Source organism: Daphnia magna, linkage group LG5 (genome assembly GCF_020631705.1).
Source record: "Daphnia magna isolate NIES linkage group LG5, ASM2063170v1.1, whole genome shotgun sequence".
NCBI lineage: Eukaryota > Metazoa > Arthropoda > Branchiopoda > Diplostraca > Daphniidae > Daphnia > Daphnia magna.
Genome location: NC_059186.1, coordinates 11,112,793 through 11,139,731, shown reverse-complemented (window position 1 = coordinate 11,139,731; position 26,939 = coordinate 11,112,793). Strand labels below are relative to the sequence as shown.

Below are 26,939 nucleotides of genomic sequence, written 5' to 3'. Positions count from 1 at the left end.
AACATTTCAGCTTTGTCCTAAGCCAATTGCCGTAATGTTTCGTAAATTTCTTGTAAATTCACCAGCATTTACCTTACACCCAGCGCTACTAATTGGCTTGTTCATTTATTAAGCGTCTGCTATGTGAGAAATTTAGTTCCATTAACAGCCATCATTTAATCAAAACAATGAGAGTTGCTGGCATTATAGTCTTTCCTATAAATTAATCTCTTTGCCAGAGATAGGGACGCCACCTTTCGGAATGTTAATTCAATAAATTTCGGTTGACTTAAAAAATAAAATATTTTTACGACTGAGAAGAGTTTATACCGGTGCGCCTTAGAAACGGATACTGTATCTATAAATTTGCATATGGAAATTGGACTGGAAGGACTGACTTTCCAGGGATTCAACACTATATAGATATGTACGACGCGGTTACATATTCAAATGTTTTTTCTTTGTTTCTTGTTTTAATAATCATAAAACATTTGTCTTTACACAATAGAAAACGAGGTGGAACAGTCCCACCCAAAAAAAAATGGAATTCAATTCCTTTTTTCCACGAGCGCATCTACAGGGAGATTGAACTCTTCCCTGGGATATTCTTTTCGTTTTGTACGCAGCAATCTGCAAAAAGATCTGAGGGATTTCCCTTCCTTTTCTTTCGTTGTCATTTCCATAAAGAGTAGAGAGGAAGGATAGGCTTGTGTATTTGTAAAACACTTTCAAATTTTTATTTATTTATTTTTTTGAAAAGTCAGATGCGCTGGATATAATCCCGCCTCAATCGAATACATTTGCCGAGCTGCGACAAGCCCGAACCAGTTCCCGTAAATCACATCATTTTTTTTATTTTTTGGCTGGCCTTTCGGTTGTGTTGAATCTTTCATGCCCTCAGCGCCATCTGATGCAGTTTCCCGTGGGCGACGAATTGTCCCAATAACGTGATGTGTTGCGACACTCTTCTATTCCTCCCCTTCCAAAACAAGAAATACTTTATCTTGTTTCTATTCTATTTTGATGTTTTCGCTGCTTTCAAGAAAGAAAGAAACAAAACAAAAAAAGTTTTACGATTAGAACTTTTGGCTCCGATTGAAACAAAATACCTTTTTTGCGCGATCGATTTTGGAAGAACAAAAACAATGAGGGGGGGGGGGAAGGCAGCAGAAAAGAACCCCGGTTGCATTATTTTAATCAATCGTCATAGTCTATTTACACATACGCGCACAATAACAAAAAAAAAAAAAAAGGATAAAAAGCTCAATATGTATACTTCCTTTTTAAAAGGGAGGCTCATCACGCTAGAGGATGCTGATTATCGATCAGGGAAGTGATCAACAACAACAAGAGAAATAGACTGCTTATGTTTGCTGAAGCCTTTGACGTCAAAGATGTCGGCAATCCGGCCTTATTGCTGGCCTTCTTCTGTTGGCGCAGGAAAGGCGGATCGTCGTCACTTCTTTTCGTTTCTTGTGTCACTCGGTAATTAGCGTCGATAGTTTTTCTCGTCGTTGTATCCGTTGTTGATAACTGGACGATTGTTGTTTGCCTCGTTGTTGTTGTTTCTGGTGGTGGACTGGAAAATTCATCTTCATTTTCCAAGTTTTCGTGTTCGTCTTCTTCATGTTCCGCACTCCAAGATGAGTGCGCCATTCTTCTCTGTTGAACGGCATCCATAGCAACGACTTAAAACAAAACGAGAAAACATTAACTTCTTTTGTGAATGGCGAGAAACAACTTGAAAGGAATTCGTACCCTCGACAGATATGGTCCAATTGGCTGTTCCGTGAATGTTGGAGCAGTGACAGGTGTAATTACCTGGATGAATGCATCTCTTTACACACACATTAAAAAAAAAAAAGATAATAATTACTAATTTGCATTTACCTTTATCCTGCGGTTGCATATCGGCAATATTGAGATACATGTCCGTAGCGACCAGTCCTGCTTGCGGTCGATAATCAACAGCCGCTTTCTCTGATTTTAATAAATACCCCCGACCACACCATTAGTTTCCATCATCAGCTTTTGCTCATTAATTAATTAGCTACCACGTACTTCTTGCAGGGTGTAATCATCATTAATTAGGTAATTGTATAAATGAACGAACCTGAGGGAAGCCGATTAGACTCGTAAGTCCACGAAGTATATCCTGGTGAACGTCAGAAACTTGAATTAAATGAATGAAAAATTGCACGTGTAAAGTTGTTTCAACCTTGCGGCCAGCTGTGGCACTGACAATGGAGTTTCAGTGGTTCGCCCAGTCGCTGAAATACTTCCCTTTGATGTGACGTTACAGCCGGAGCAACTTTTTTTCGGAACAAAATTTTGTTTGTTTCTTTTTTTAGTTTAACATTAGATTTTTCTTTAACACTAAAACATTAATGATTTAAAAAATGTAAATAAATTAAAAACATACATTCGACTCTGAGTAGAATGCGCTTGCTGCAAAACATGACACACAAAAAGAAAAGAAACCATTTTTAGAAAAATGAGGGTGATGCATTAGCTAAAATGATCAACAATGACAGCGGCTGTTTTACCTAACAGGGGGCGGAATTCCATTGGAAGCTTTGCACCATCCATCAAAAATAAAATGCATTTAGAAATATTCCCTCGTCCAAACTTATTGCCAAGAATGATTAAGAACTGCTGTCATATTTTTACGTGAACATACCGATGCAGAGGTAGGCAGCCATCTGTCGGCGGTGAACGCCGACTAGATTCAAAATGGAACCTTCCACTACTCCCACACCTCCGGCGGAGAAAAACAAAACAAACATAATATAATTTATAGTTATTTCTTCCCCCCGTCGACTGCCTCCATTCATTAGATTTTATTACTCTATTTACTTTGATTCATATCGATGGGTTGATAGTCTTCGCGACGCCAGGTGATGTTTGGCTCCGGATATCCAATAGCGCTACACTTGAGCGTTGCATTGCCGCCTTCTTTAATTGCCAAATCACTGCTGCTCTCGTTCACCAGTATGTCCGGCGGTACTGTTTCCAACAAGAAAATATTAAAAAAAAAAATTCACAATTATAACTAGAAAAAATAACGTTTAAGAATTCGTCTACATTTGATAAATATCTACGCTAGACGCTCAATGCAAAATTGTGTCTTTCGTTAGGATTCACATGGAAACAGCAGCGGTCGTACAAACAATAAAAAAAGAAGGGGGGTAAAGTACGCTATATACACAATGTTTATTGATCAATTGTGTCGGACTCGGCACTATGCAATCTCGGCTAGTCGTATTTCGTTGGCCCGTTCGTGAGCCTCCTATAACTTGGCAGGCCATCGAAATTGCCAATGTGCCTGTGCGATATGGCTGATCTATAAATCACATGTTTCGACTTGGTTAGACAGTTACAGTCCGAGACGACACGGACGGACTCCGCAATGAATTTAATCTTTTAGTATTTTTTATTATTTTTTTGCTCTTTGCGTTTAGATTTATATGACTGCAATTTACAAGATTGGTCTCATTTCCCGATGTCATGTCTTTCGAGTTTAATCTAATTACATAAATTTAGTCATTCGTATTTACCTGTCACGTGAAGGTAAGCCACTTGACTGACCATCGGTTCGAAATTGTTTAATTGGCACATGTAACCACCAGCGTCGGCGGGCGTCACTTCCTTCAGATACAACTGCCACGTTTTGCGCTGGCCGGTACTCAGACGCTCGTCCTTATCGATGGAATGGCGGACCGTAACGCGGGCCGATCGAGTAATAACCGTGTCGTCAATGGCTAAAATTGTTTGCGTATCTACTCGCAGGAACGCCACCTGAAAGAAAAGTTTTGTTTCCCCCGCGCCAAAAAACTTTGATGTTATCGATTTTATTAAAATTTAAAAACGAAATGGGCTCACCTTAAAATTGTAGACATTATCAATGATGCAAGTAAAAACTGCCTCCCGGCCGGTTGATACTGTAACGTTCGGCATTTGCCCGATAAACATAGACCATCCTACGTAGAAATGTCAACGCGCGTTAATCTCATTCAGACTTAATATTGTTTGGTTGCCAGGTAACAATAAAGACACTCTTGCATCCCACTTCACAAACAAGATCATCAATCAATCAGCATTATAATTTTAGCATGACTGTCACATCTCTATACATTGGCTCCCAAATATAAATCAAACCAAAACATAACGAGAATAGATTAATATTGAGTCTACCAGACGATGACGACACTGATTGGCTAGACACGGTTAGGAGATTGAAGATGATTGCTATCGCTGTAACCATTTCTTTCTTCCTGCGCCCGGATCTTCTGGACGGACGGAACAATTTCAAAATGAGTGTGTCTTGTCGCTAGGACGATGGACGACTGAGATCATTCCGGAGGAGAGCCACACCAGCATCCACCTATTTCCGGTGGTGCTCTTCGCCATTTCACCCGCTAGCCCAACTGCATTTTACTCTTTCGACTCTCTCTCTCTCTATCTTAATATGAAATCAGACATGCGCTCCGGGCTGTACTATATACTTGCCACCTTCCTCCACGTTTTCCCGTGTAGAAGACGCAATTGAAGATACAAATGAAATGTATCATTTTGTACGTTTACGCCCGTGAATTTATAGGGAGCCATTTTTGCATCCGTACATTAAAGACTCGTTTATGTACTCCAGGCTCATTTCAAATTCACCAACATATTAGGTGAAATCGCAATATTTTAACAGGAGCTCTACTTACTTTTTAAAAGGCATTTTTAATGAGTTAAACAGAATACCAAGAAAAAAAAAATAAATATATACATACCTTTTTTCTCTTTCACCAAGGGAGTATTTACATTTCCATTTTTTCTTTTCATACGTCCCTCTTCAATATCCTCACGAGTTGACAGTGGACGGGGAAAATGATGATGACAGGCCGGTCGTCCCGCAGGACTGAAGCCATCGTACAACAGAGAGCAACCAGTCAAACATCCAAGACGCTGGGAGCTGAACAGTGACTCACATTCTTGCTATCAAGCCGAGTGCGATAAACTGGCAAAAGGCATTGTCAAGGATCAAAGGATATCTTCCCGTTCGCTGTTCTCTTCCGGATGGAAATATATAATATCGATGTAGAGCGAATAGCAAAACCCAAGGAACACATCGAGACAATATAATGCCAAGATTCTATAATATTCGCTTCTGTTTTTCTGCTTTGACGTCTCTCTCTTGCTGACAACAAACGTCAATCCTGCAAAAAAACACAAGATATAAAAGGAGAAAAACTATCTTCCATCACATCAGGCATTCTTCACGGCTCATCGGGAATCAGCTGTTGGCCCATAAATTTCCATCTTATAAACTTACTGATGATGATGATCTGTATGATCGACTTCGCAGGCCTATTCAGCTCGGAGCTTGAAAGGCACGTTTCCCTAGAGCTTATAGCCACTAACGAGCCAACATTAATCAACTTGTGTTACACACACACACACACACACACACACAGACAACATAATAGCAGACATGTAGGGATGTGTTATACAACCAACCGACCGCGGCGTCAAAAAGACAAACTGGCGACTGGGTTAATCCTATATGATCAATAGCCCTCCCTCACCAACCGCGTCGTTACGAAACGATCCGACCATTAGCCGAGACACGCGCAGAGAATAACAAACATCATCTCTAAAAGAATCAGCACTCAGTCATCAAGTTTCCATAAGGGCGGAATACGATAAAGCAACATTTGTAACAAATGCATCTTAACTTATAGTAGGTTTCTTTACAACTTACCTTTGATCATGAATACATAATCCGATATGTGCTTTCCGGACGACTGTGTAAGGGCGAGATGAGTATCATAACACGGCGGACTTTCTAGCGAAGATGGTTGGCGTACAACAGGCCAAATGGTAATAGGATTCGGGAAAACTGAGGAGGTGTAGCGTCCATGCACAATGCAAAGATCCATTAGTGCCAATTAACTGGGGAAAAAAAAGAATTAACAGAGAAAATGCCGTCATCTTTTTTTTTCTATTTGTCCTTGCGGAACAGAAAATAGATGGCCGTATGTTGTCAAATGTAATGGATCATTGTCGCCAATTAGCTCAGTAAACTTTGTCTTCCATTTTGACAGTACAAACAAGACAGTCTTACAATGTGTAGGATGATGTCCTTCAAAGCTGAGGCAACCACACTTTACAGGGTATTTTACGATTGCTATTCAAGTCGAAATGTAAGGCAACATTTCTTAGAAGAATGTTCAAATTTTAACAAGAAAACTAAATCTTTCAGATGGTTCACTGCAATAAAATTGGGATCACTGAAGGGCTGTAATATCAAACAATCCCATCATTCTTCTTTTCATTATTTGGTTCAGGACAACAGCAAACACGATCGTTTACCAGGAATTTGCCTATTGTTTACGTGATGCATGTACACAAGTACATACGCTCCATCCTATTTTTACATTTAATGAATGCATATTTGTCTGTTTTCCTTCCCCATTCGGTTGCTATATAATGACTGATGAAGAGGAAAAAATGTTTTTTTCCCTCATTTTTTTTAACGTCCTGTGTCTTTTAATGTTGAGACCATTGGTTGTACGCTCTTTTGATCCATGATTCCGGACGCGAGCAAAAAAGACCTGTCCTAGTTCCGCATCGACGAACGATATACTCATAAAAATCTACAGATTCGCTTGAGAAACGCCATCGATTAAATCAACTGATATCTTTGTTGATGATGCAGGTCGTTAAAAATATTTACTCATCTCTCGGATAATTTTAGACTGCCTTTAAGGTAATTGTTTGTTTTCGTTTCAGATTTCGTACACTGTTTGATATTTTAAAGGGCAGCGCGGATCAAATGTCAATCGCTTCCAGTACATACCGTCCTGCTCTCAAACGGATGTCACTTAGCGCTGTATACACGTACGAACACAAGATGACTAGTATAGAAAAGGATATACACGTTCACCGGCAAAGAAAAAGAAATTGAGAGGCTACGCCAAGAGACATCCATGTGTTTCGCTTCTCACGACTCCCCACCATTCCGACAGACAGCGACGGCAAATTATATTGCAGTAGAGTTGCTACGGCAAGACTCTGCCCAGCAGCCTTTTATTTTATTTTTTACTTGACGTGACAGCGGCGAATGACAGCAAAAGGCACACGCGAGTTTTAGGGGCGGCTATAGATTCAGTTTATATACCCGGTACGTATACATATCTAGAGCTGTCGCCATCGATCTGACCAGATTTGAATAACAAGCCTCCAGAGAGTCACACAGTGAGAAGACTCGTTTTCCAATAAGAAATACTAGAAAGGAAATTGAAAAAGAAATGAGATTTACGGGGAATGAAAATAAATAAAAAAATAATTTTTCGCCACAGACAAAAAAAAAAAAATCTTAACTTTAAATTCATTTAAAAATACTTAATGAATCAGACTAAAATAGTCTTTGTCTGTTTTCTGTGGAGGGCAATTGAATAGATACACTGGCCAGATGGCGAAATGTATGTGCAAAGCCACTCGAGGATTTCGGGAGCGTGACGGAGCCCACATCGTTACAGCCACGAAAGGAAGAAACTACATCTATAAAGCTCTCAAACTCTCGTCGGTTCATTTGCGATCCATTAGTATCCAATTCTATACACTTCACATTGCGTGCGGATTGAAGTGATGGTGCAAAACGGGGGAATAAAAAAACACCATAAAAAACAATTGAATGGAAAACTAATCAGCAGCAGAAAGCGAGAAACTTGGGATATCGACCAGGTATACATGTAGAAATTAAGACACCTAGAATTCCCCCTTTTAAAACTTGACTGTTGAATATTTCCAGTGTTTCATTTCAACAGCTACGGTAGCTCGTAATGATGAACGGGTAGCAAAACCGCGTTTTACTCTATAGGGACCTTGTTAGCGAAGGAGTTATCGATCTGTAAGCTAGTACGTGTGGCGGTTGCTCAAACCCTTCCAACTTGATGGGTATATAGGTTCTATCTCACTGGTAAAGAAGAAAATCACTTCGCTTTTAATAAAATAATGCCAAATCAAATTACTATTTTCTTACTTTCTTTTTCGCGTAAAAATGCACGACTGAGAGTGGCAGATGCCACAAAACAATTGCAGGGTAGTTGTTTTCTAAAGCAAAGTTCGTTAAGATTTCACAATACGTTGTCCATTATATGGCGGGCCCCAAAATTGAAAACGCAAAATGAAAAAATAAATAAATAAATAAATCAGGTTTTTTTTTGTTTGTTTTTTTTCTTCACAAGTAACGAGTGCAGTGTCAGTGGATCGAAAAGTAGAAATTTTTAAAATCCTTCTCTAAATACTCATGAATCTGCTCTGCACGCCCATCTGTTAACCTGCCCGAGCATATACTAGCTAGCTCTCACATTGTATGTTGTGCAGGAAAGTGACAGTACACGCAAAGCTCTAAAAGATGTATGGGATTGTGCGTAATGCTTTTCCCTTGTAAGTAGACAGAGAAGAAGAATAATAAAAAGAAAACGGGATACGTACATCTACAATGCTGCCGCGTGAGTGCTATAGCTGAACTGGTTCAATGGCTATGAATAAAGAGCCAGGATTTTTACAGCCAACTGTTGACTGTTACGACAGTTATAGCGAATTCTCCTACGCTAGAAAAGCATCGCTTTCGCTATTCATGCCCCCCCTCTCTAAGTCGGAAGAATCGTATGCCCTTCATCCCGGCAACCAGTCATCAGGTAAGCGAATGAATTGCTTTCCTTGCAGACAGCATTTCGCTTATGTATATTTTTTTTTTCGAAAAAAAAAAAGAAAATCTTGGTAGGCACTTACACAAACAGCGTTTCTAGGAGAACCCTTATCACTCACTCGGCGATGTTCCGATCCATCATTTAAGCTGGTCTGAGGAAGAAAAGAGGATGATTGGATGAGAAAAATTATTGGCTATTTATGGAGAAGGTTCTTTTCACCTGATGGTTTCCTTCTGCTCGGATGACAGATAGTGCGCCAACTGATTCAGAACTTGTTCGTGCTTACGTTGAAGATCCAGCTTTTCTTCACGCTCTCTTCCAAGATCCAGGCGTAATTTGTCCTCGCGTTGCTTTGACTACAATATTTTTAAAATAACCATTAAAATCAAAATTCCTTACACCTACACTGCAAGGGAAGAATTAATACCATTTCAAGCTGGTGGCTTAACGATTCCTTTTGCTTACGTAGAAGGCCAGCAGTATCGCTTTTCCCTAGATCTCCTTCCACAACACGAAGTTGGGCTACATTAAAAAATTAATAGGTGATCACTTGTGGCTGACTAAATGGGTAAATCATAGCACACGCACCTTCAGTAACACAGAGTTTTTTCTCTAACACATTCTGGTTGGCCCGAGATTCCTGAGCAATTTTCCATTTCCCCTCGGCTTCTTTTTGTATACGGCTAGCGTATATTTGAATCATTTCGCAAGTCTCGATTAGTTTCAACTGTTTGGTCTCGAAGGCTTGAAGACATCTAAAAACAATGAAAGTTATACTGGGGCTGTAATATTCAACACAATTTAGTAATTTAAATCAAATTACTCTGCAAGGCTTTCCTGCTGATCGTGCAACTTTGGTAAACCCTCGACAACGGTACGAACATGTCCGTAAACTTCTTTGATTTCTTTCTCGAAATGCCCAATCTTCAACGTCAGGCATTGCTTTTCCATCTTACAAACGGCAAAGAATAATTAATAAATTCGTTGAATTGGCAGTTCACATGCTCGTTGGTACGCACTTGAACTTTACGCAGTTTTTCAGCATAATCCAAGATGGCCGCTTCCTGGCGACAAGTTTCCTGCTGATAGGATTTCGTGAGAGCGCCGATATCGTCGATCATTTTCTTAAGTTCTTGGTTACTTTTAGCTAATTTCAGTTCCAACTGCCGACAATGAGCCGTTTTGGCATGCAGTTCTGATTCTTTTTCAATTAAACCCAGATTCAGACGGCTCAATTCAACGTCTAACTGCGCCACTTGGTCCTTTGTCACCAAAACGCAGTCAACGACAAAAAAAACATGCAAGTCATTAACGTTTTCGGACAAGAGATATCTCAACGACGTAGACTTACTCTTTTCATCTTCAACTCTTCAAGATATATAGACAGTTCCATCAATTTACAGTCCATTTTTTCAACAAAAAGAATTGTAATGCTAATTGGCTTAATATTTCACCTCGCCGTGTGCTGGCTAGAAGTCAAAGTTCGTCTGCTCTCCTTAGCATGGTTTTTTCTTCCTCTGCCGTCTCAGGATCCATTTCGTGAAGGATAAATTTTTCTAAACTCACCAACGCTTTTGCTAAGTTTGAAAGAAAGCAAAGGTGTTTCATATCAGTAAGAAGAAAGGGCACTTAAACAGATTAGTACTCTTCGTACGCATGCTACGGTTGTGAAAGAATACCTACCCTACATGTTATCGAACATCGCCATTAGACGAGATGTTCACGAGCCGACTTGCCAAACAAATAAAGAAAATAAAACAAGTATGTATATTTATTAATTATTTAAAAATTACTTTAAAAAAAAATACTGAAATTTGATTTGTGCTCTCTGTTCTAAAAAAAACTTCTTAAATTACCATATTTTATTTTTCCCACATTGAAATAATTTTTGGGTATTTGAAAGATATGCACCCAGTAAATCTGGAAAATTTGTCAGTTTAAGGGGAAATTATATAAATGAGAATATTTATTTCCGATAAAAGCAAACAAAGATTAACAAGATTCTGCAGAACACGACGAAAATTCTTCAGATTTTTACCGCTAGATATCTAAACGACGCGCTTAGTTTCTGAAATGGAACCGCCTTTGTTCCCCAAAAAACCACCAATATAAAATCGAAACCTTTTAAAAGTTTTTAATCAAATGACCAAACTGGGTAATGAAGAAAATGCGTAAATCGCATCACCGTTTCAAATTAATACAATTTGGTGCTGTAAAGCTCGATAATCATCAAAGGCACGTTTGGTTAAATTTAGCATTTTAGACTTTTGAGATGCAGTGCGCCTTTTGCTAGTACGTAAGAACTCAATAGAAAAAGCATAAATAATGTATATTATACTGCCCGATACATAATTTAGTTTTTAGTTTAAAAACATGACTTTTACAATCTATAAACATCAATGATTCCCAATACAATCGGAAGACTACAAAGGTATCATCAACCAAACCTTTTCTAAAGTATTTGGTGTTCATTGTAAGATAATTTGTTTTCTTTCAATTCAAATACACAGACTAAAGGTTTTGTATTTGGGTGGAAACTGCTTAACTGATATTCCAGCAGAAGTTGGTCAACTGGCAAGATTGCAAGCCTTGGTGTTAGCTGAAAACCAACTTCAGAACATCCTCTGGCTGTTGTGTAACAAATAACCGCAATTTCTTTGACAATAGTGCTGCTATTATATTCCATATCAGGTATGGTAAAATAACATTGAAGAAGATGTCATCATAATCTCATTATACTACCTCTGACACCTAAAATGAATCAGAGATTTGGACATAAAAGACATGCCACCCCATCGATCTGCTAACCAGCGCTGGATTTTTTTCTTACAAGAATCTCCTCATCACACTCCAAACATTTTATATGACCTTAATAATATTTTCAATTGGACAATGACTTACAGGTTTTGTTAATATGCTATTTGCCTGAATCTCAGATTTTCTACATCAAACACACATCTACATATAACTGTAGAACTGATTCTGACATCTACATGCCATACCCTGTTCTGGAACCGACTGCAGGATCTTCGTTTGAATTTCAAATATGGAACAAGACGTTTGAACCTGATGTTTTGAAGGACCAAATACGACAGAAAAAAAACTCGCAGCGTGGTTTGTTTCAAACTGCTTCACACAAAGCGGGCGGGAAAAATATGCTTCTGAGCTACAAAAGTACGTTCACGATGACGTATATGGAAAATGCGGACCTTTAGTGTGTGCCAATCATCTTCAATGCTGTAAGTACTGTATATAGTCTAAAATATTCAAATTGGGTGATCTCCATGTTAACTAGATTTGTATTTCAGACCAAATGTTAGAGCAACAATATAAATTCTACCTCTCTTTCGAGAATTCCATCTGCCGCGACTATGTTACAGGTGCTACAAAACTAAAAAGTTGTTTCTATCAAGGGTCTTTAAGTTCTCTATGCAATTCAGAAAAATTTTACAACGCCCTTCTCTTCAATGTCGTGCCAGTAGTTTATGGTGGTGCCAATTATAATGCAGTTGCGCCTAAAGGCTCTTACATTGATGTTCGTGATTTTACGTCAGGTAAGTACTAAATAATATACATTCACTTAAACCTCTCACACCTGACTACTGATACTTGTTTTGCCAGCAGTTCGGCATCTTGCACAGTACCTGAAATTCTTGGATAAAAACGACAGTGCCTACTTGCGGTATTTTGATTGGCGGAAAACTCCATCAGGCATATCAGCCTTACCGCGTTTTATTCAAGGCTGGTGCACGCTTTGCAGGTACACATTTTTCTTTTCGAATTTGAACATGTTATGATTATTACATTATTTCTCTCATTTACGGTTTGCAGTATGCTTAATAACACCTCGTTACCCTTAAAGTCTTATTCAAATATTCATTCCTGGTGGTTTGAAAAAGGCCACTGTGAAAATGATCGTACAAATATTCACAAGTTAACAACTTAGTGTCATTACCTGTGTTTATCGAGCGAGACTTGTTAAATAAAGAGATTTACGTTGCTCTACGCTTTGAAAGTAGTTAGTTCACGATTCGGGTAAACTTTCGTTTACAGTTAACACCAAGTAACAACAACATTGTAAAAAATGTATCGATTAATTTGTATTTACTCATCCATAAGACTTTAAAGTTGACTATCGTTTCTTCCACGTGAACTTTTTTCGAGCACCAGCTTGACCGGGCTTCTTCCTTTCACGTGTTCGCGGGTCAAACGAAAGAAGTCCGGCTAAATGGAAAAATATTGATTTTAATATGTTTAGGTTAAGAATCTTATATCTCGATTGTTACCCAAACGCATGCGCTCTATGGTCTCTGCGTTTACGAAAGATCTCAGGCACATGGAAATGCCAAGGCGAATCGCACCCGATTGGGCAGAAGTGCCACAGCCATCCACAGTAGCCACAACGTCAACTTTCCCTAGCATATCGTTGAATTGTAAAGGGAAAATTATCTGAAACACAAATACTTTCATTACGTTACCATTAAGACAAGAAAATAAGACACATGTTACCTGCTTTTTATCTTGTTCTCTTTGGAAAAAGTGTATGTCTGTTTCGTTAATGCTAATCACACCAGTACCCTGACCAATTACTTTCACGGTAGCATTAGAGGTCTTTCGCCGGGCATTATACGTCATGTAGGGGCGACCCGATTCATCACGCATCAACTAAGACAATACATGGAGTATCGAATACGACCTCACTTCATTACTTTCCTTGCTATAACGATGTAACTATCCAGATTAATGTTTCCTCAGGAACTTGTTGTATTTCAACTTGGGCAGCTAGTTGACGTCGAAATTGCATGATGAAATCTTTCTCGATGACAGAATATGGATGTTGACTAAAGCGTTCGAACGTTTTGATCAAATTCACATACTACCAAAACGAATAAAGAAGAGGGGAAAAAAACGTTATTGTGCAGTTTTCCCACTAAAAAAATCATTTATCACCTGAGCATCAGTCAATGACTCAAGAAGAACATTTTAAATTTTTTGTTTTGGAATCCATTCAGACCCAAACAGAAACCTACATCCAATGGGAAAGTAAATTTTAGATATAAATAAAGAATAAACAAACACAATTTACAATTCTGTAGGTTTTTGGTTTTGAATTCCCCTGCTTATTATTTTATCTTCATGTCTATCCAGTTGCTTAAATTTTACTGCTAAATCCTAATTTCAAACAACAAATTTAGGTATTCCATTATTTGATAGTAAAACTACTATGTTTTGCTTTTACATGCATGAGTGTGTAGTAATTTGGTTTTGATGTGTAGAACAAACTGTGATAGGGTCGCCCATTAACATCAAATTCTGCTGCCTTACGTTTAGGATAGATCTCATCAGGATGTTTCATCATTGGTCTTGCTCGTGGGTCAAACAGCCCAGATGGAAACAAATATCTTATAGCCTCCTGAATATTAAAGAGGGTAAATAATTGAAACTTTACACACACTGTTATAAAAGTTACATCAACATCAGTTTGCGTGAAGAACTCAGGGTCTTTCCCCATCATGTTAGCCAAATGTCGTTTTCCTATGTTGTACTCATGTAATTGCTGTTTGATGAAATTGTCTACAAAGGAAAAACATTACGCCACAAAGCTTGCTGTAAATCTTTCTACGAAAATTGATACCATGGATTTTAGCACGCTATATGTATGACTTCATAGATTTGCTCCTTTTTTTCGTATCGCTCTGTTCAAAATCCAATTCATGGCCGTCTTTTGAAACTGATTCGTTGAGTTTAAGAGATCCATTTTGGAACAGAGGAGCAGAAAAAAAAATATGATCTAACCTAAATAATTTGAAAAAGATTAAATCTCCACGTCTTTTGATAAACAAAGTTCTGTTTGTATGTACCCCCCTAAAACATTTTGAAGGGAAAACTACGAGTTCTCTTAGCACTGCCATGTGTACACCGTCTGCGCTGCACTATCGTGTATCAAGACACTAAGAGCATGAAGGAGGAATGGAGGAGGCGCAACTCGGGCTAAAAAGCGTCGAGATGCTGTAATTGCCGTTAGCAATACTTTTTTTTGTCACTAGATGCGTAAGAGTACGTTTACACATACACAATTACACATAAACCGCCAGATGGTCTTACTGTGTATGTGAATTGGGGTGTTGGAAGACGGTAAGAGAGCCATTTCCTGAAAGACCACCTTGTTTTCTTCCCTTACTCACCAAATAATCTTGTCGGATAATTTATTGGTTAAGTAGAAAGTCACTCACTATAATGAGCTGTATTGGTGGAAAACACTGCGATCTAGAATGTATTCTTTGCCCCCTTTCTGTCACTGCACTGATAAGATTTAGGCTTATCAAGTAAATTCGTTTTGCAGCTCGGTAGTGGGCAGGAAGGGACAATATAAGTTTGATATTTCTGTTATTTAAAGCGATGTGTCGTCAAATCGAGCGACCCCAAACGAGCCCACATTCAATTATTTCTCTGAAGTAATGATTCAAGCAACAGGAAATGAATATGTGGGTTCACGCTCGATTTGATCCTCAACTAGGAGCGAGGCGGTCAATCTAAGTTGGTCGATCTTAGATCTTGGTGAAACCAATACGAAAATCTGTCTAATAACCATGAGGTGCCAAACAACTTCATTTGTGGTTGCAAGGTATTTGTGTAGTAAACATAAAGTTTAATTAGAACATTAATGAGTTTATAACTTTACTGGTAAAGCGAATCTGTATAGATGAGTAAAGTTCATTTTAATTTCAAAGGTTTTTTGTTTCTATTTTTAATTTTATTGTCTTATCTCTTTAATAATGTTGTTGTTTTGCCCTCTATCGTGACTATAGATGTTTTTCACTCCTTTATCGGGTGCGTAGGGCTGGGACCGTAGCGGCTGTTGCGCTTTGGTACAACACCGCTAGGGTGTCAACCCTGACGCACGGCAATTTGACAGAATTTGAAGAAAACTTTTTTTGTTAAACACGACCAACCGATCAGCTCACTGTTGTTAGTAATTGATGGGCATTGAAACATATGTTTTAGCGTTATAGTGTGGTTGTAAAACTATGTATTTCAGGACAGGGTTTCAACTGTTTCTTTGAGCATTACAAGCCTTTATGAGATTTTTGCACTTTTGGTACTGTCATGTGTGATTGGTATTCAATCAATAGCTCACTAAATGATAGCAGTAAATACGTATATGCAAAGTATGTGGGGGTTGAATATTTTAAACGGGCGTATCTACAATGCCAAAACACTTAGTAAGTGAACAGGATGGTTTCCGCCTAACAGTGTCTTAAAAACAAATTAGGTCTTCAGATCAAGTTATACGTGACATGAGATTTCGTTGTGTGGCTGGCTAGAAAAGAGATGCACCGGTAATGCACATATTTTAGATACTGCAGTGTTATCATTTCCTTTTTACTCTTCTTTCACTGCCATGGTAAGCTTCTGCACCATACACGTTGTAGACCCTATAATAGAAGAATATGGTTTAGAGTTGAGATGGAAATAGTGTGAATTCAATCATTGCATACTCGACAGAGATTTCAACCAGTTTGGTTTGTTTTCCCAATAAATGCCTATGAAATAGGCGGGGATTCCAGTAGCAGTGATCAGGAGGCCAGCACCCACTTCGTATGGACGAACGTAGATGGGCATAATTACCAGAAAGCCACAGATCATTAAGAAGGCTATGGGGAAAAACAAAGATACCTATGCTTGGAAATGAGATAAATAAACTTTAGCTCTAGATTCCACAGTTTAAAATTAGTCTACACACCTTGATGGGCCTGTGGAGATCAGGTTCCTTGTAACGGAGCCACAGCAATCCCGCTACTGACCACATTAGGAACATGGATTCGACGAACGCCGCATAATCAATGAGTGTGTACACATCACTAGTGCACAACATTACCAAGGAAATCATACCCTGAAATAAAACGTGGAAAAACAAAGTGAAAGTTTCCAAGTTTTCCCAAACAACCGGGTTATCCTTTTACGAGAAAGATAAGAGATGGTGCAGGGGTAAGTTTGTTAATGTTAATAAGAGCCAGCATGTCTGGTAGATGGCCTTGCCGAGCCCCCACGAAGCACAACCTGAAAAGAAAAAAACCAGAAAAGATTGCGTAATGTTTGTTCATAAATTACATGCAAAGGTGCGTTCTCAATACCTTGAACTTGTCATGATATGAACTGACAGTCCACCAAATGCAGACATGGCTACACACACAGGCATCAACCAGTTCATCATTCCCAGCATTTTGTCCCCGAGAGTCTGTAAGAAAACGATGGATGTAATTGGCCAAACGGAAAAAGAATAAAATAGAAAAAAGTGATAAAAGGGGGACGTACTACAGCTATTGCTTCGGACGATAACATCTCAGTAGGTGTAAGCACACCAAGATAAGCTACGTTGGCTAGCACGTAAATACCCGTCACCAAAGGCAATGATATGTAAATAGCACGGGGAGATTCCTTAAAAAGAAATTTTATCTACATAATATTCCTTGCAGCTATTTGAAAAACATAGAACGCATACCTGTAAGGGTCCTTTAACTCTTCTGTCATGAAGTTGAGATAATTCCTTGAAATGGGAAAAAGTCAAGATAAAAGAAAATCCAGGCAACTGGTATACATTTCTTCGAACCATCCACAATAGGAGAAAATTCCGGAATAGAAGGAGACTGCAATTTGACCTGGATCAGTTGCCGTATTCTGCCAGACTTTTTCGGGTAAAAAGTTGTCATTTACACCCATATACAAGGCAAACAAGCCCGTTACAATGACTATCCCCAACGCTCCAATTTTCGAGAACATGAAGACATCTTGCAACTTGGTCGTTACGCGTACGTCATACGAATTAAGAAAAGTCAAGAAACCTGCCGTAAGAAAGTTTGTGAGGATTGGTTAACATTGATGATAAATTGCTTACATATAGCTGCAGCAGCCAGCAGTCGAACAGCATCATCCGGATTTCCGCAATCGGGAAAAAAAGGTTTAATAACGTAATTGGCAAATGTCAACCCCATAATAGCATTGGTGGTGGGTCTGTGGTCCAATAAGGGAATCATAAAATACTAGTCCCCATAATTAAGCTTTATTATTAGTTACACGAATATCAAGTTGGCATCCCAAAGAAAGAGGAAGGCGGGCAGAGGGCCAAACGCTCTATTGATGTAAGCATAGTCTCCACCTTTACACAAATAGAAAAATACATTTTATTTTTAAAAGATGACCCAGAAGAGTCTGAATAACGTTTTAGTCTGACCTGAAAGTGGAATGGCTGTGCCTAGCTCAGCGTAACACATTGCTCCGATCAACGAGAGCAATCCGCAAAGAATCCAGACAATCAACGAGAAGCCAACTGAGCCAGCATCTTTCAAAACACCCTTTGGTGAAATAAAAATTCCTGATTAAAGAATAAAAAAGGTTTTTAGTACATCAAACAACAACATGTGATTAAATGATTGGTTTACCAGAACCCATAATTATTCCAAGAATGATGGCAGTTCCTTCCAACAGGCCCAGTTCTTTACGCATTTTAACACCTTCATCTTGCTGAGGTGCCTCACCGTCAGGGCTAGTTACTGCTGATGCAGGTAATAGTGGCTGGCAAGTCGGAGGGAATGGCTTGCCATCGTCCTTCATTTTCCGGTGGATGGCTCCTAAAGAAAAAGGTATGTTTAGATCGATGACTTGGCAAATACTTCTGTGGAGAATTTCGAATCGTCACTAATCGAAGTGGCTCTTTCGAAAAAGAAAGAAGCTACTTTGTTTCTAATAAAAGCTTTTTATTCCAGGTATTGCTTGCAGGTACGTATACGATTAAAAGTTACGAAAGACCCTGGGAACTTCCAAATCTGGGAGTTGTTGATGTATTTTTAGAAATGCGACGGGAGGATTCAAGTTAACTGCTTATCAGCAAAGGACCTACTAAGTGGTCGTGCATGCTAATTGAAAAACAGAAACAGGAAAACGATTGCGTAGTGTGCATAAATTTCATTCCCATCCAAGGTCAACTGAAATTTATGCTTAAGGCTTCACAATGTTTTTGTTTTGAACGACAACGATATTGCATGTTAAAGTTTGTAATAACGCATTAGATTTAATATGAGATGAAATCACGAATTTCGAATATTATTCCAACTATCAATTGAAATACGTCACATTTATGTTAAGTGCCGCAAAATATTTCAGTTTGGTCTCACATTTTTCCCGCGTTAAATTCATTAAGGAACTGTAATATTGAATTTCGAAACTGGCAAAATTTTGCGTGCCTCCTGACCGAAAGCTAAGGCAAAAAAATGCATAGTTTCAATCATATGAAAAAATGATATGATATCATGAAAATGTACATTTAAAAATGTGTCTGTTTTTAAAAGCTTATTTCAAATTAGATCCTTTATTTGAAAACCAGGCAGAGAACAACCAGAATAACTGGTTCCATTCTTATGCCCTACTGGGGTTGTGGGGAATCTGTTGTTGCTTAACAGAATATGGAATTTAGAATAGAAGAGATTGGTCGCCTTTAAACACAAATACTGAATAGAATTTTTAAATGCTGCCCTCAGCCGGCTGAATTTGGCAAATTTTGTTTACATTGTGAGTTGAAAGACAAACAATTAATTAAAAGGGGCAGAAAAGTGTTTAATTTACCATCAGCTAATTCGGTTACAAGTCATAATGTTTGACAAAATGACGATTAGCATGGTATGCTGGTTAATGGTTTTCCGAAGAAATATATTCCATATTCAGCCGCCAGGTGACGCGAGAATTTGAAAATCGTTTGACAATTTTTGTGCTTCGTGCGACCGCTCTAGTTCTATCCTGTCCTACAATGAAAAGCGATGCCGCCGATGCGGGCTGCCGGGACAAGAGAAGAGGCTTCCTCAAGGGAGGTTCAATGTCCGAACAATTTCCGCAGACCTCCATCCTCTTGTTTTCTATCTTTTTTCGGAACAGCTAAAGCCGTGAATTTCAGTGACGCAGACGAAAAGCGTTTCACAAGTGAAACTGCGATCGAACGATTCTCGTATTTCGATAGTTTCTTGCTACATTTTCGTTCTCATATCACACAGGATGAAACTCTTTTACGGTCTAGTTATTCATTCTAAATCAATTGACGATCTGTGTTTTCTCCCCAATACAGTGTTAATCGTTGATAAAGGAAAGGTAAACACATAACGACTTTTTCTAATCACAACATAGTCAAATTTTTCATGCCCGGTAGGTAGTAGGTTACATGCTTGCACATATCACTATTTGACAAGTCTAGTTGTGGATAACGAATTTGACTGATTCTTCTAAAATAGTGATGGTAAACTACGGAAATATGAAAGAAATTGCAAACTTGTTTTCTAAACAGACTCACTTGGGAAGAAAAATATTTCGCGGTCTATCAGCCAGGGTTAGAGATTCTGCACTACAAGCTTTTCCTGACTAGAAATAGGTTGGGGTGAAGGGGATGAAAAAAAAACGACTAAACTTGCACGTGTGTCGATGGCAGCCAGTCATAACATGACATCATAGATGGCTCTCGATAAGTAAAAATTCTGTTAATAGATGGCCTAGTTTCTGCGCGCGTGAAGTGTCAAATATTTAAAGCGATCTCTTTCTTCTTAAAAAATTCAGATTGTGTGCATCCAAGAAAACGCCGACGTAAATAAGGTCCAACAGAAGCACAACATTTCTTCTGAAAATGTGGTCATCTTGAAAGAAAAGTAAGAAAAATTTATATTGCATCAGTAACATATTCAATCATTAATGTTTCTCCTGTTTATTGCAGTGAATTTCTTATGCCAGGAATGATCGACACTCATATACATGCCCCTCAATATATCAATGCAGGATTTGGCCTAGAACTGCCATTACTGGGTTGGCTGAACAAGTATACTTTCCCCACTGAAGCTCGTTTCAGTGATCTGAAATTTGCCAATGAAGTCTACACTAGAGTAGTTGTAAGTTAACTTTCGTAGACCAGTAATATGGTAAAATAATATTTTAATAATGTGTTTTATTTCAGGCAAACACTTTGATTAATGGAACAACCACTGCCATGTATTTTGCAACCATTCACAAGGATTCTGCACTCTTGCTGGGAGATATTGCACACCAGATAGGACAAAGAGCATTTATCGGCAAAGTTAGCATGGATCAGAATTCTCCAGAGTATTACATTGAAGAAAAAGGTAGTGCAATTAAAGACATAGAGGAATTTATAGTTTCTCTACAATCAAAGAATGTAAGGAAAATTATTGTATTATTCTTAACTTCAGTTTAAATCATTTATGACTCAATTTTTCTTGTCCAGTATCCAAACATTCAGCCTGCCGTCACTCCTCGATTTGCTATCACATGCTCAATGAACCTCATGAAAACTTTAAGTGAGCTGGCATCTAAATACAATGTTAACATACAAGTAAGCAAAATCATAGTCGGGAATTATAGTGATAAAAGAAAAAAAGTTGCAATATTTATAACAGCTACTTAAATATTTCAGACTCACGTTAGCGAAAATCCTGCTGAGTGTGAAGTAGCAGTAAGCCTCCATGAAGGATGCCGAGATTACGTCGATATTTATGCACAAGCAAATTTACTCACTGCCAAGGTAATTTAGGAAATAAATTTTTCTAAAATTATTTTTCCAGCTATTTTCAAACAAAACAAATTTTCACGTGCAGACTATTCTAGCCCATGGAGTTTACTTGTCCGACAAGGAGCTGGAAGTCCTTCATCGGTATCAAACTTCAATCTCTCACTGCCCAAATTCGAATTGCTCAATTCGCAGCGGTATGTGCGATGTTCGTCGCCTTATGGAGAAAGGTTTACGTGTTGGCCTTGGAACTGGTAATGAATTTTTATGGGTAAATACCACTGGCTTTCGGAGTTTACCATTCTGTTCAAACAATAGACGTTTCCGGCGGGTTCAGTTCTTCAATATTGGACGCCATGCGTTTTGCCATCACAGTTTCCAACATCCTTTCATTGTCCAAATCCGAAGACTACAAACCTCTGAATTTCAGAGATGTATTTTTCATGGCTACACTTGAGAGGGCTCAAGGTAAAAAATAAAATGAAATAAATAATAAGGAAATCTCGATGTTAATTTCATCAAATCATTTTGCTTCGTTTTACGTTATTTCATTTCTTAGCGCTAGGACTGGATGACAAAGTGGGAAATTTTGAAATCGGCAAGGAATTTGATGCATTGGTTGTGAATCTCGCCCCAACGGATGGTAACCTAGAAGTCTGGCCGGATGAAAGCATGGAAAATCGGCTGTCAAAGTGGATTCATCTCGGCGACGATCGATCGATTTCTCGGGTTTACGTTAACGGAGTAGAAGTCAAGGAAGGCGCGAGTAACACCCTGAGAATCAAGCGGCTAGGAAGCAAAAGAAAATTGTCGGAAATGGTTTGAGACTTAAAATTCAATTTTCGCTTTATTCGTCTTCAACTGCTAGTACAAACATGGTAAACTAGATTGACATCACTGCCGCTAGATGAGACGAACATTCCGAGATTCGCCCATTCCCAAGAAAATGAACGCTAACAATAAGCTCTATCATTTCATATCCCTTCCTTTAGACGGTAACGGCTTTTTTTATTGAAGAATTTGACTCTTCTTAGCAACTTGATTGAAAATGAACATAATAGCTATTCCAGATGTAATATCCGGTTTAACTAGTTTCCCCTTCCACCAGTGGAAATAAAAAAAACTGGTTAAGCTCATTTTAGAATGCAAGACTTGCATTTGAGTGCAAAAAAAATATATAAAAAAATTGGGTTATAAATCTATTCTTGTCGATTAAGAATATCTATAGTGAGCTTTGATTTTTTGTTGTGAAATACTTGTTTACGACAACCCCTGTAAGCACATAACTAATCGTGGCGCCACCATCGGCCACGTTTATTGACCTTTTTTTTGACTCGAAAGACGGGGATCAACAACGTGCAAATGGCAACGTGTGGTCATTCAAACTTTAGTTTCCTCCCGTGAAAGATCATTATCATCTGCCCGCATATATTGTTTTTTTGAAGAAACGACGACTTTGTGTGCTAACCATGCAAACAAGCACGGTCAAAGATTGTTTCGACAATTTTGATTGCTGCCATTTGCAGATCGTATCGTTGCTCGTGTGGGCGCTTGTATGTTCTACAGAGGCTTCTATTTGCCCCCCAGCTTGCCAGTGCCTTTCAAAGAACGCATGGACATGTGATAATATAAATTCAGTTGCAGATATTTGGAGGGATTCTGGAATGGTGGTCGAAGAGTTGACTCTGAATCACATTAAAGATCTAAATAGCACGGGTGACCAAAGCTTCAGTGACCATTTTGGGATATTCGTGTCCGTCCGCAGACTGAAGATTCAGCAATCGGCTATCAACAGCATTTCGGCATCCTTTATTGATTCCTTCCCTATTGTGGAAACAGTATTTTTGGAGGATAACCAGTTCTTGTGCAGCGAACACATTTTATCTCTTCAAAGGTGGCAATCGAAAATTGATGGTTTTAATAAGTTACAGTGTTCTTCGCCAGATGGCATGGCGCGGACGAAGGTTTTTAAGGCGCTAAAATCAATTGAACGCGCCATTAAAGAATGTCCGAGACCATGCCGTTGTGTCGTAAGATCTATGGACTCCCAATACTCTATACCAAATTTGTTCGTCAATTGCAGTCAATCTAAACTTAAAGTTACACCTGTATCCCTGCCCAAATCTTGGGTGATAGAACTTGATTTGAGTCACAATAAGGTGAGTTAATTTTCTTTGACCTTGATTCCATGTGGCCACACTTTTTAACAATTGCTTCATGACTACCTGCTAGATTGAAGATGCCACTCCTCTCTTTAATCTTCCCGTCTTTCGAAATGTGTCTGTGCTTAATCTTGCTCATAACCATATTCATAACATTCAAGTACCAAATGCTACCGGACATAAAAACCATTTCAGACTTTTTGAACTTGGCCAACAACAAACTTACTCAAGTAAAAGATATATCACATTCATTATCTTTAATTTCTTACTTAGATTTGTTTATTGGTTTGCAGTTAGCATACAGTGTGGTATTTGATACAGAAAATTTCTCGTATCAGCCTCTAGTCATGCTCAGAAACAATCCCTGGATGTGTGACTGCGATTCAGTAAAAATGTTTCAGGTAATTGTCGAATGATTGGCTCTCTGAAAATGTGACTTGATTTGATGATTCTTAACTGAAACAGAGTATTGCAATGAAACAGTTGCACATAATTGGGGATTTCACCCACCTGACATGTGGTGGAGACTTTGAAGGCCATTTAATCAGTTCACCTGCCTTCGTTCAGAGACTCTGCCACGTACCAGCCGTAGCCATAATAACGATTCGCTGTGTCAACATTCTCTGTTTCATCTTTGTCGGACTGACATTGATTAAGACTGCATTTGACTTGCGATCCATGTACGCCGTAGGCATATTCCATTACTTCGCTCATCTTTTGCTGCCTCCACGAAAATGATCTCATCCTTCCCAACAGCTATGTAAATAAATCTAGCGTCTATATTCAAAAGTTACATATCGTCTATATAATCCTGCTCTCTATTAGCAGCTCATAGAGACGCATGGTGAGCACGAGAATTTCTAAAGAACTGAAATAAAAGTTGGCAAAACTATAAATAACCAGCCATGAATCCAAACTACCAGCAGGAGAGGCAGTGGATGGTGTTCGGTTAACAGCAGCAATAGGCAACACTGAACACGCGTGAAAAGGACCTGAAGAGCTCATCTGTCGTTTCTGGGGAAGGGTGAATGAAAAAGAGACCAGAAGTGACGGAGATGAAGCGCAAGTCGCCAACCATGCCAGCTTCATATTCTCTGGCTAGTAAATTGCGATGCGCACCACGTACTCGGCTGCTGTATGTCTGTCTGACGGAATTGAGCTGATGAATATTCATACCTTTTACACGCCTGGGTAGACATGCTCGCTGGACTATAGAAGACAGACCAGATAAATCATCCTACGCATGTTTGCTCCCTTACATGAAGGAAAATCTGGGTATGCCCAAAATAGCTGAACTACCAACATCTTGGGCTGGAAAATGATGAGGCCCAAGAGAAAGGAAGAGGTTGTGCCAACGCCATTAAGCCGACAGGTGAGAAGCAAAACCCACGAAGGAAAAAAACAGTCTTTTTGGTGTTCTGATGATTATGTTTCCCAACTGCCGCGCAAACCCATTTCAACTTTAGACCAAGTTGTAGCGTTATTTCATAATTATCTTCATTTTATATAACATCATTTGTTGCACTAGATTTCTTCGTTGCGTGATGGAGCCGCCTCTGCAACGTTCTCAGACATCTAAATGTAGACAGCAATGGCCTGACCACACCATGAAGAGAGAGACGAAGAGCAATCAGAATGGATAGGAGGAGGAAGGAACAACCTCAGGCTTTTGACGTTATTCCTCGTATGCAGCTCATTACAACCGTCGGACACGTGACGAAAGAAAAGATGAGAGCTAGATAAGATGAGGTACGTACGCATACGTATATGTATAATCCTATTGGTGTTGTATAGAGCCATACACAAGCTACAGACATTCATAGAAGGGAAACTCGTGTTTACGTCCAGTTACGTGCCCGACGCCAAGTTTGACACTGAAGAATGATTATTACCGGAAAAAAAAAGATGACGTACATGGCGAAGGAAAAAAGGAATTGAAAAAGATCCGTAGCTGTATATTTATTATTGCGGCTCAGCTTCTTTTATTTACGAATCGGAACGAATTAACGTCGAGTCATTTTTGGATGGCTGCTGGTTTCTTTCAAAAAAATTTCCCACTTGAAGAAATGTTGGAAATTCCTTTGCTGTCCAGTGTTTAGACAAGTCAAAGTTAATTCAGTTTATCTTTGCATACGATCGCGAATGATTGCGAAAGAGTTGAATATTCAAACTAACAATTCCCGTTTTTTTTTTGTTTCTATTTTGGTTAGGAGGAATCCTTTTATTTTTTGTCGTGCTGTCTCCTGTTTGGCGTGAGATGAAGCCATCACGTCACTTGGGGAGTGACGACGATATCCGAAGCAAGGAACACATTTCTGGCCGGTCGAATATGCTGGAAACGTTTGGAGATGGCACCGGTTGAATATGAAGTGGAAAGGCTCGTCATCAGGTAAGCTCTCTCGTACATGTAAGCTCCCAAGATGGATTCGATGACTGATAAAACCAATAATAAGAACCTTGAAGAGCGAGAGAAAAGAGTCGTTCAACATGCAAAGAAAAAAAGAGCCATTCAAAATCCCAACACTTGGGACATGGGTCGAGTGGGGGCCTGATGTGTCAACATTGAAAAGGCCTGGGATATCGGCGATCCTCTTGAACATTTCCAACAGCATCTTATCCACACACACACAAAAGTGCTTAGACAAAATCCTCTTTTTGTTTCAGCCCCTTCACTAGCAAGTTCCCAGAATCAACCCCTCAGGTGTCATTCAACTTTTAAGGCCGCGTGACCGACATCTCAAGTATTAGCTCCCACGGGTAAATACGAGCTCTCACGATGTTCACTTTTTTTTTTCTTTTACCTTTCGGGATACTAAACTTACATTTGTATGTACATATTCATTTCAGGTTCTCCAGCGGCTCTGACAATTGACAACGAAATGCACAACTCAATTTATTCTTCGCCTTCTCAAAGTATTCGAAAAAGATGCAAACTCATCATCGCAGTGGAGAGTGCCGACCGATTTTTTCGGTTCGGCGAAATTGTGCCTACACATCATCATTATATATTGTCAGGTGAGTGCACATTGAATTTCTCTTCTTTCTTTCTTCTTTCCTTATTGAACCGTACTTGATTTTTGAAGAAATGTTCGTGCAGCTTTGCCTGGCTAAACTGCAGGCAAAAAAAAAAAAACGAAAAAGGCAAAATCCCATTTGATGAGCTAATCAAGTGAGCGTTTTTAAATTTGAGGCGACGAGCACGCTAGCATTCATATTTGTATAATACGTTGCGAATCATTGCGCGCGTCCCGTCAGAAGTTTGAATCGTGAATTTATTTGATTAGTGAATTTATTTGATTAGGAGAACTGACCAGGGGGAGAATAGGTTTTTTCTTTTATTTCTTTATCCTCCTTTGTGAATCAATTGGCCGCACCTTTGTAATAACACAGTCGGGAAACCTGTATTTAAAATAGAACCCTACCATTATATCATCATCATCATCCTGACCGAAAAGAAAGAAAAAGAGAAAATTGAAATGAAATGAGTTGCAATATCAAAGCCATAAAGCCAAATCAAAAAAATATATATATTCAAGA

At 38.9% G+C, this 26,939-nt stretch overlaps 5 protein-coding genes and 2 pseudogenes across 13 annotated transcripts in view; 4 read left to right on the top strand and 3 right to left on the bottom strand.

Annotated features, from left to right (window-relative positions):
* Nucleotides 1-26,939, top strand: part of LOC116933911 (beta-galactosidase-1-like protein 2) — a gene marked incomplete in the record, with an annotated part of 76,428 nt that overhangs the window by 34,227 nt on the left and 15,262 nt on the right.
* On the bottom strand, nucleotides 669-8,835 carry LOC116923974 (neurotrimin). 6 transcript variants are annotated; one of them, XR_006646963.1, is made up of 15 exons: nucleotides 8,767-8,835; nucleotides 5,729-5,919; nucleotides 4,758-5,620; nucleotides 3,862-3,959; nucleotides 3,537-3,777; nucleotides 2,836-2,985; nucleotides 2,660-2,737; nucleotides 2,526-2,553; nucleotides 2,402-2,427; nucleotides 2,198-2,290; nucleotides 2,093-2,134; nucleotides 1,870-1,959; nucleotides 1,738-1,800; nucleotides 1,089-1,667; nucleotides 669-1,011 (listed from the first exon to the last, which is right to left on the bottom strand). XR_006646963.1 is itself a non-coding variant. In XM_045174138.1 (12 exons), the coding sequence occupies exons 1-12, from the start codon at nucleotides 4,241-4,243 to the stop codon at nucleotides 1,279-1,281; spliced, it is 1,368 nt and encodes a 455-aa protein (XP_045030073.1). In that variant the 5' UTR covers nucleotides 4,244-4,730; the 3' UTR covers nucleotides 669-1,278. The 6 variants fall into 6 exon arrangements, 1 of the variants encoding a protein (XP_045030073.1); XR_006646962.1 differs by having other exon boundaries at nucleotides 4,758-5,183; XR_006646960.1 differs by having other exon boundaries at nucleotides 4,758-5,919.
* Nucleotides 11,450-12,689, top strand: LOC123472523 (alpha-(1,3)-fucosyltransferase C-like). Of its 4 annotated transcripts, XM_045174151.1 has the most exons (6): nucleotides 11,450-11,587; nucleotides 11,659-11,923; nucleotides 11,993-12,064; nucleotides 12,125-12,238; nucleotides 12,306-12,444; nucleotides 12,516-12,689. In XM_045174151.1, exons 3-6 carry the CDS (start codon nucleotides 11,998-12,000, stop codon nucleotides 12,628-12,630), a joined length of 435 nt encoding a protein of 144 aa, XP_045030086.1. In that variant the 5' UTR covers nucleotides 11,450-11,587; nucleotides 11,659-11,923; nucleotides 11,993-11,997; the 3' UTR covers nucleotides 12,631-12,689. The 4 variants fall into 4 exon arrangements, with proteins under 4 accessions (XP_045030086.1, XP_045030089.1, XP_045030088.1 ...); XM_045174154.1 differs by having other exon boundaries at nucleotides 11,450-11,923; nucleotides 12,167-12,238; nucleotides 12,309-12,444; XM_045174153.1 differs by having other exon boundaries at nucleotides 11,450-11,923; nucleotides 12,167-12,238.
* LOC116923486 lies at nucleotides 12,767-14,611 on the bottom strand (annotated as a pseudogene).
* LOC123472524 lies at nucleotides 15,698-20,154 on the bottom strand (annotated as a pseudogene).
* On the top strand, nucleotides 19,583-22,376 carry LOC116923478 (guanine deaminase). The gene is made up of 9 exons (XM_032929957.2): nucleotides 19,583-19,820; nucleotides 20,280-20,368; nucleotides 20,434-20,605; nucleotides 20,671-20,889; nucleotides 20,959-21,066; nucleotides 21,148-21,255; nucleotides 21,329-21,494; nucleotides 21,559-21,708; nucleotides 21,800-22,376. Exons 1-9 carry the CDS (start codon nucleotides 19,728-19,730, stop codon nucleotides 22,063-22,065), a joined length of 1,371 nt encoding a protein of 456 aa, XP_032785848.2. The 5' UTR covers nucleotides 19,583-19,727; the 3' UTR covers nucleotides 22,066-22,376.
* LOC123472518 (leucine-rich repeat-containing protein 17-like) lies at nucleotides 22,584-26,412 on the top strand. Its single transcript, XM_045174145.1, is given in 10 exon segments — nucleotides 22,584-23,399; nucleotides 23,473-23,601; nucleotides 23,603-23,632; nucleotides 23,696-23,803; nucleotides 23,868-24,162; nucleotides 24,228-24,774; nucleotides 24,931-25,151; nucleotides 25,613-25,791; nucleotides 26,067-26,159; nucleotides 26,250-26,412. Coding segments are annotated over 5 exon segments (1,230 nt in total). The 5' UTR covers nucleotides 22,584-22,709; the 3' UTR covers nucleotides 24,141-24,162; nucleotides 24,228-24,774; nucleotides 24,931-25,151; nucleotides 25,613-25,791; nucleotides 26,067-26,159; nucleotides 26,250-26,412.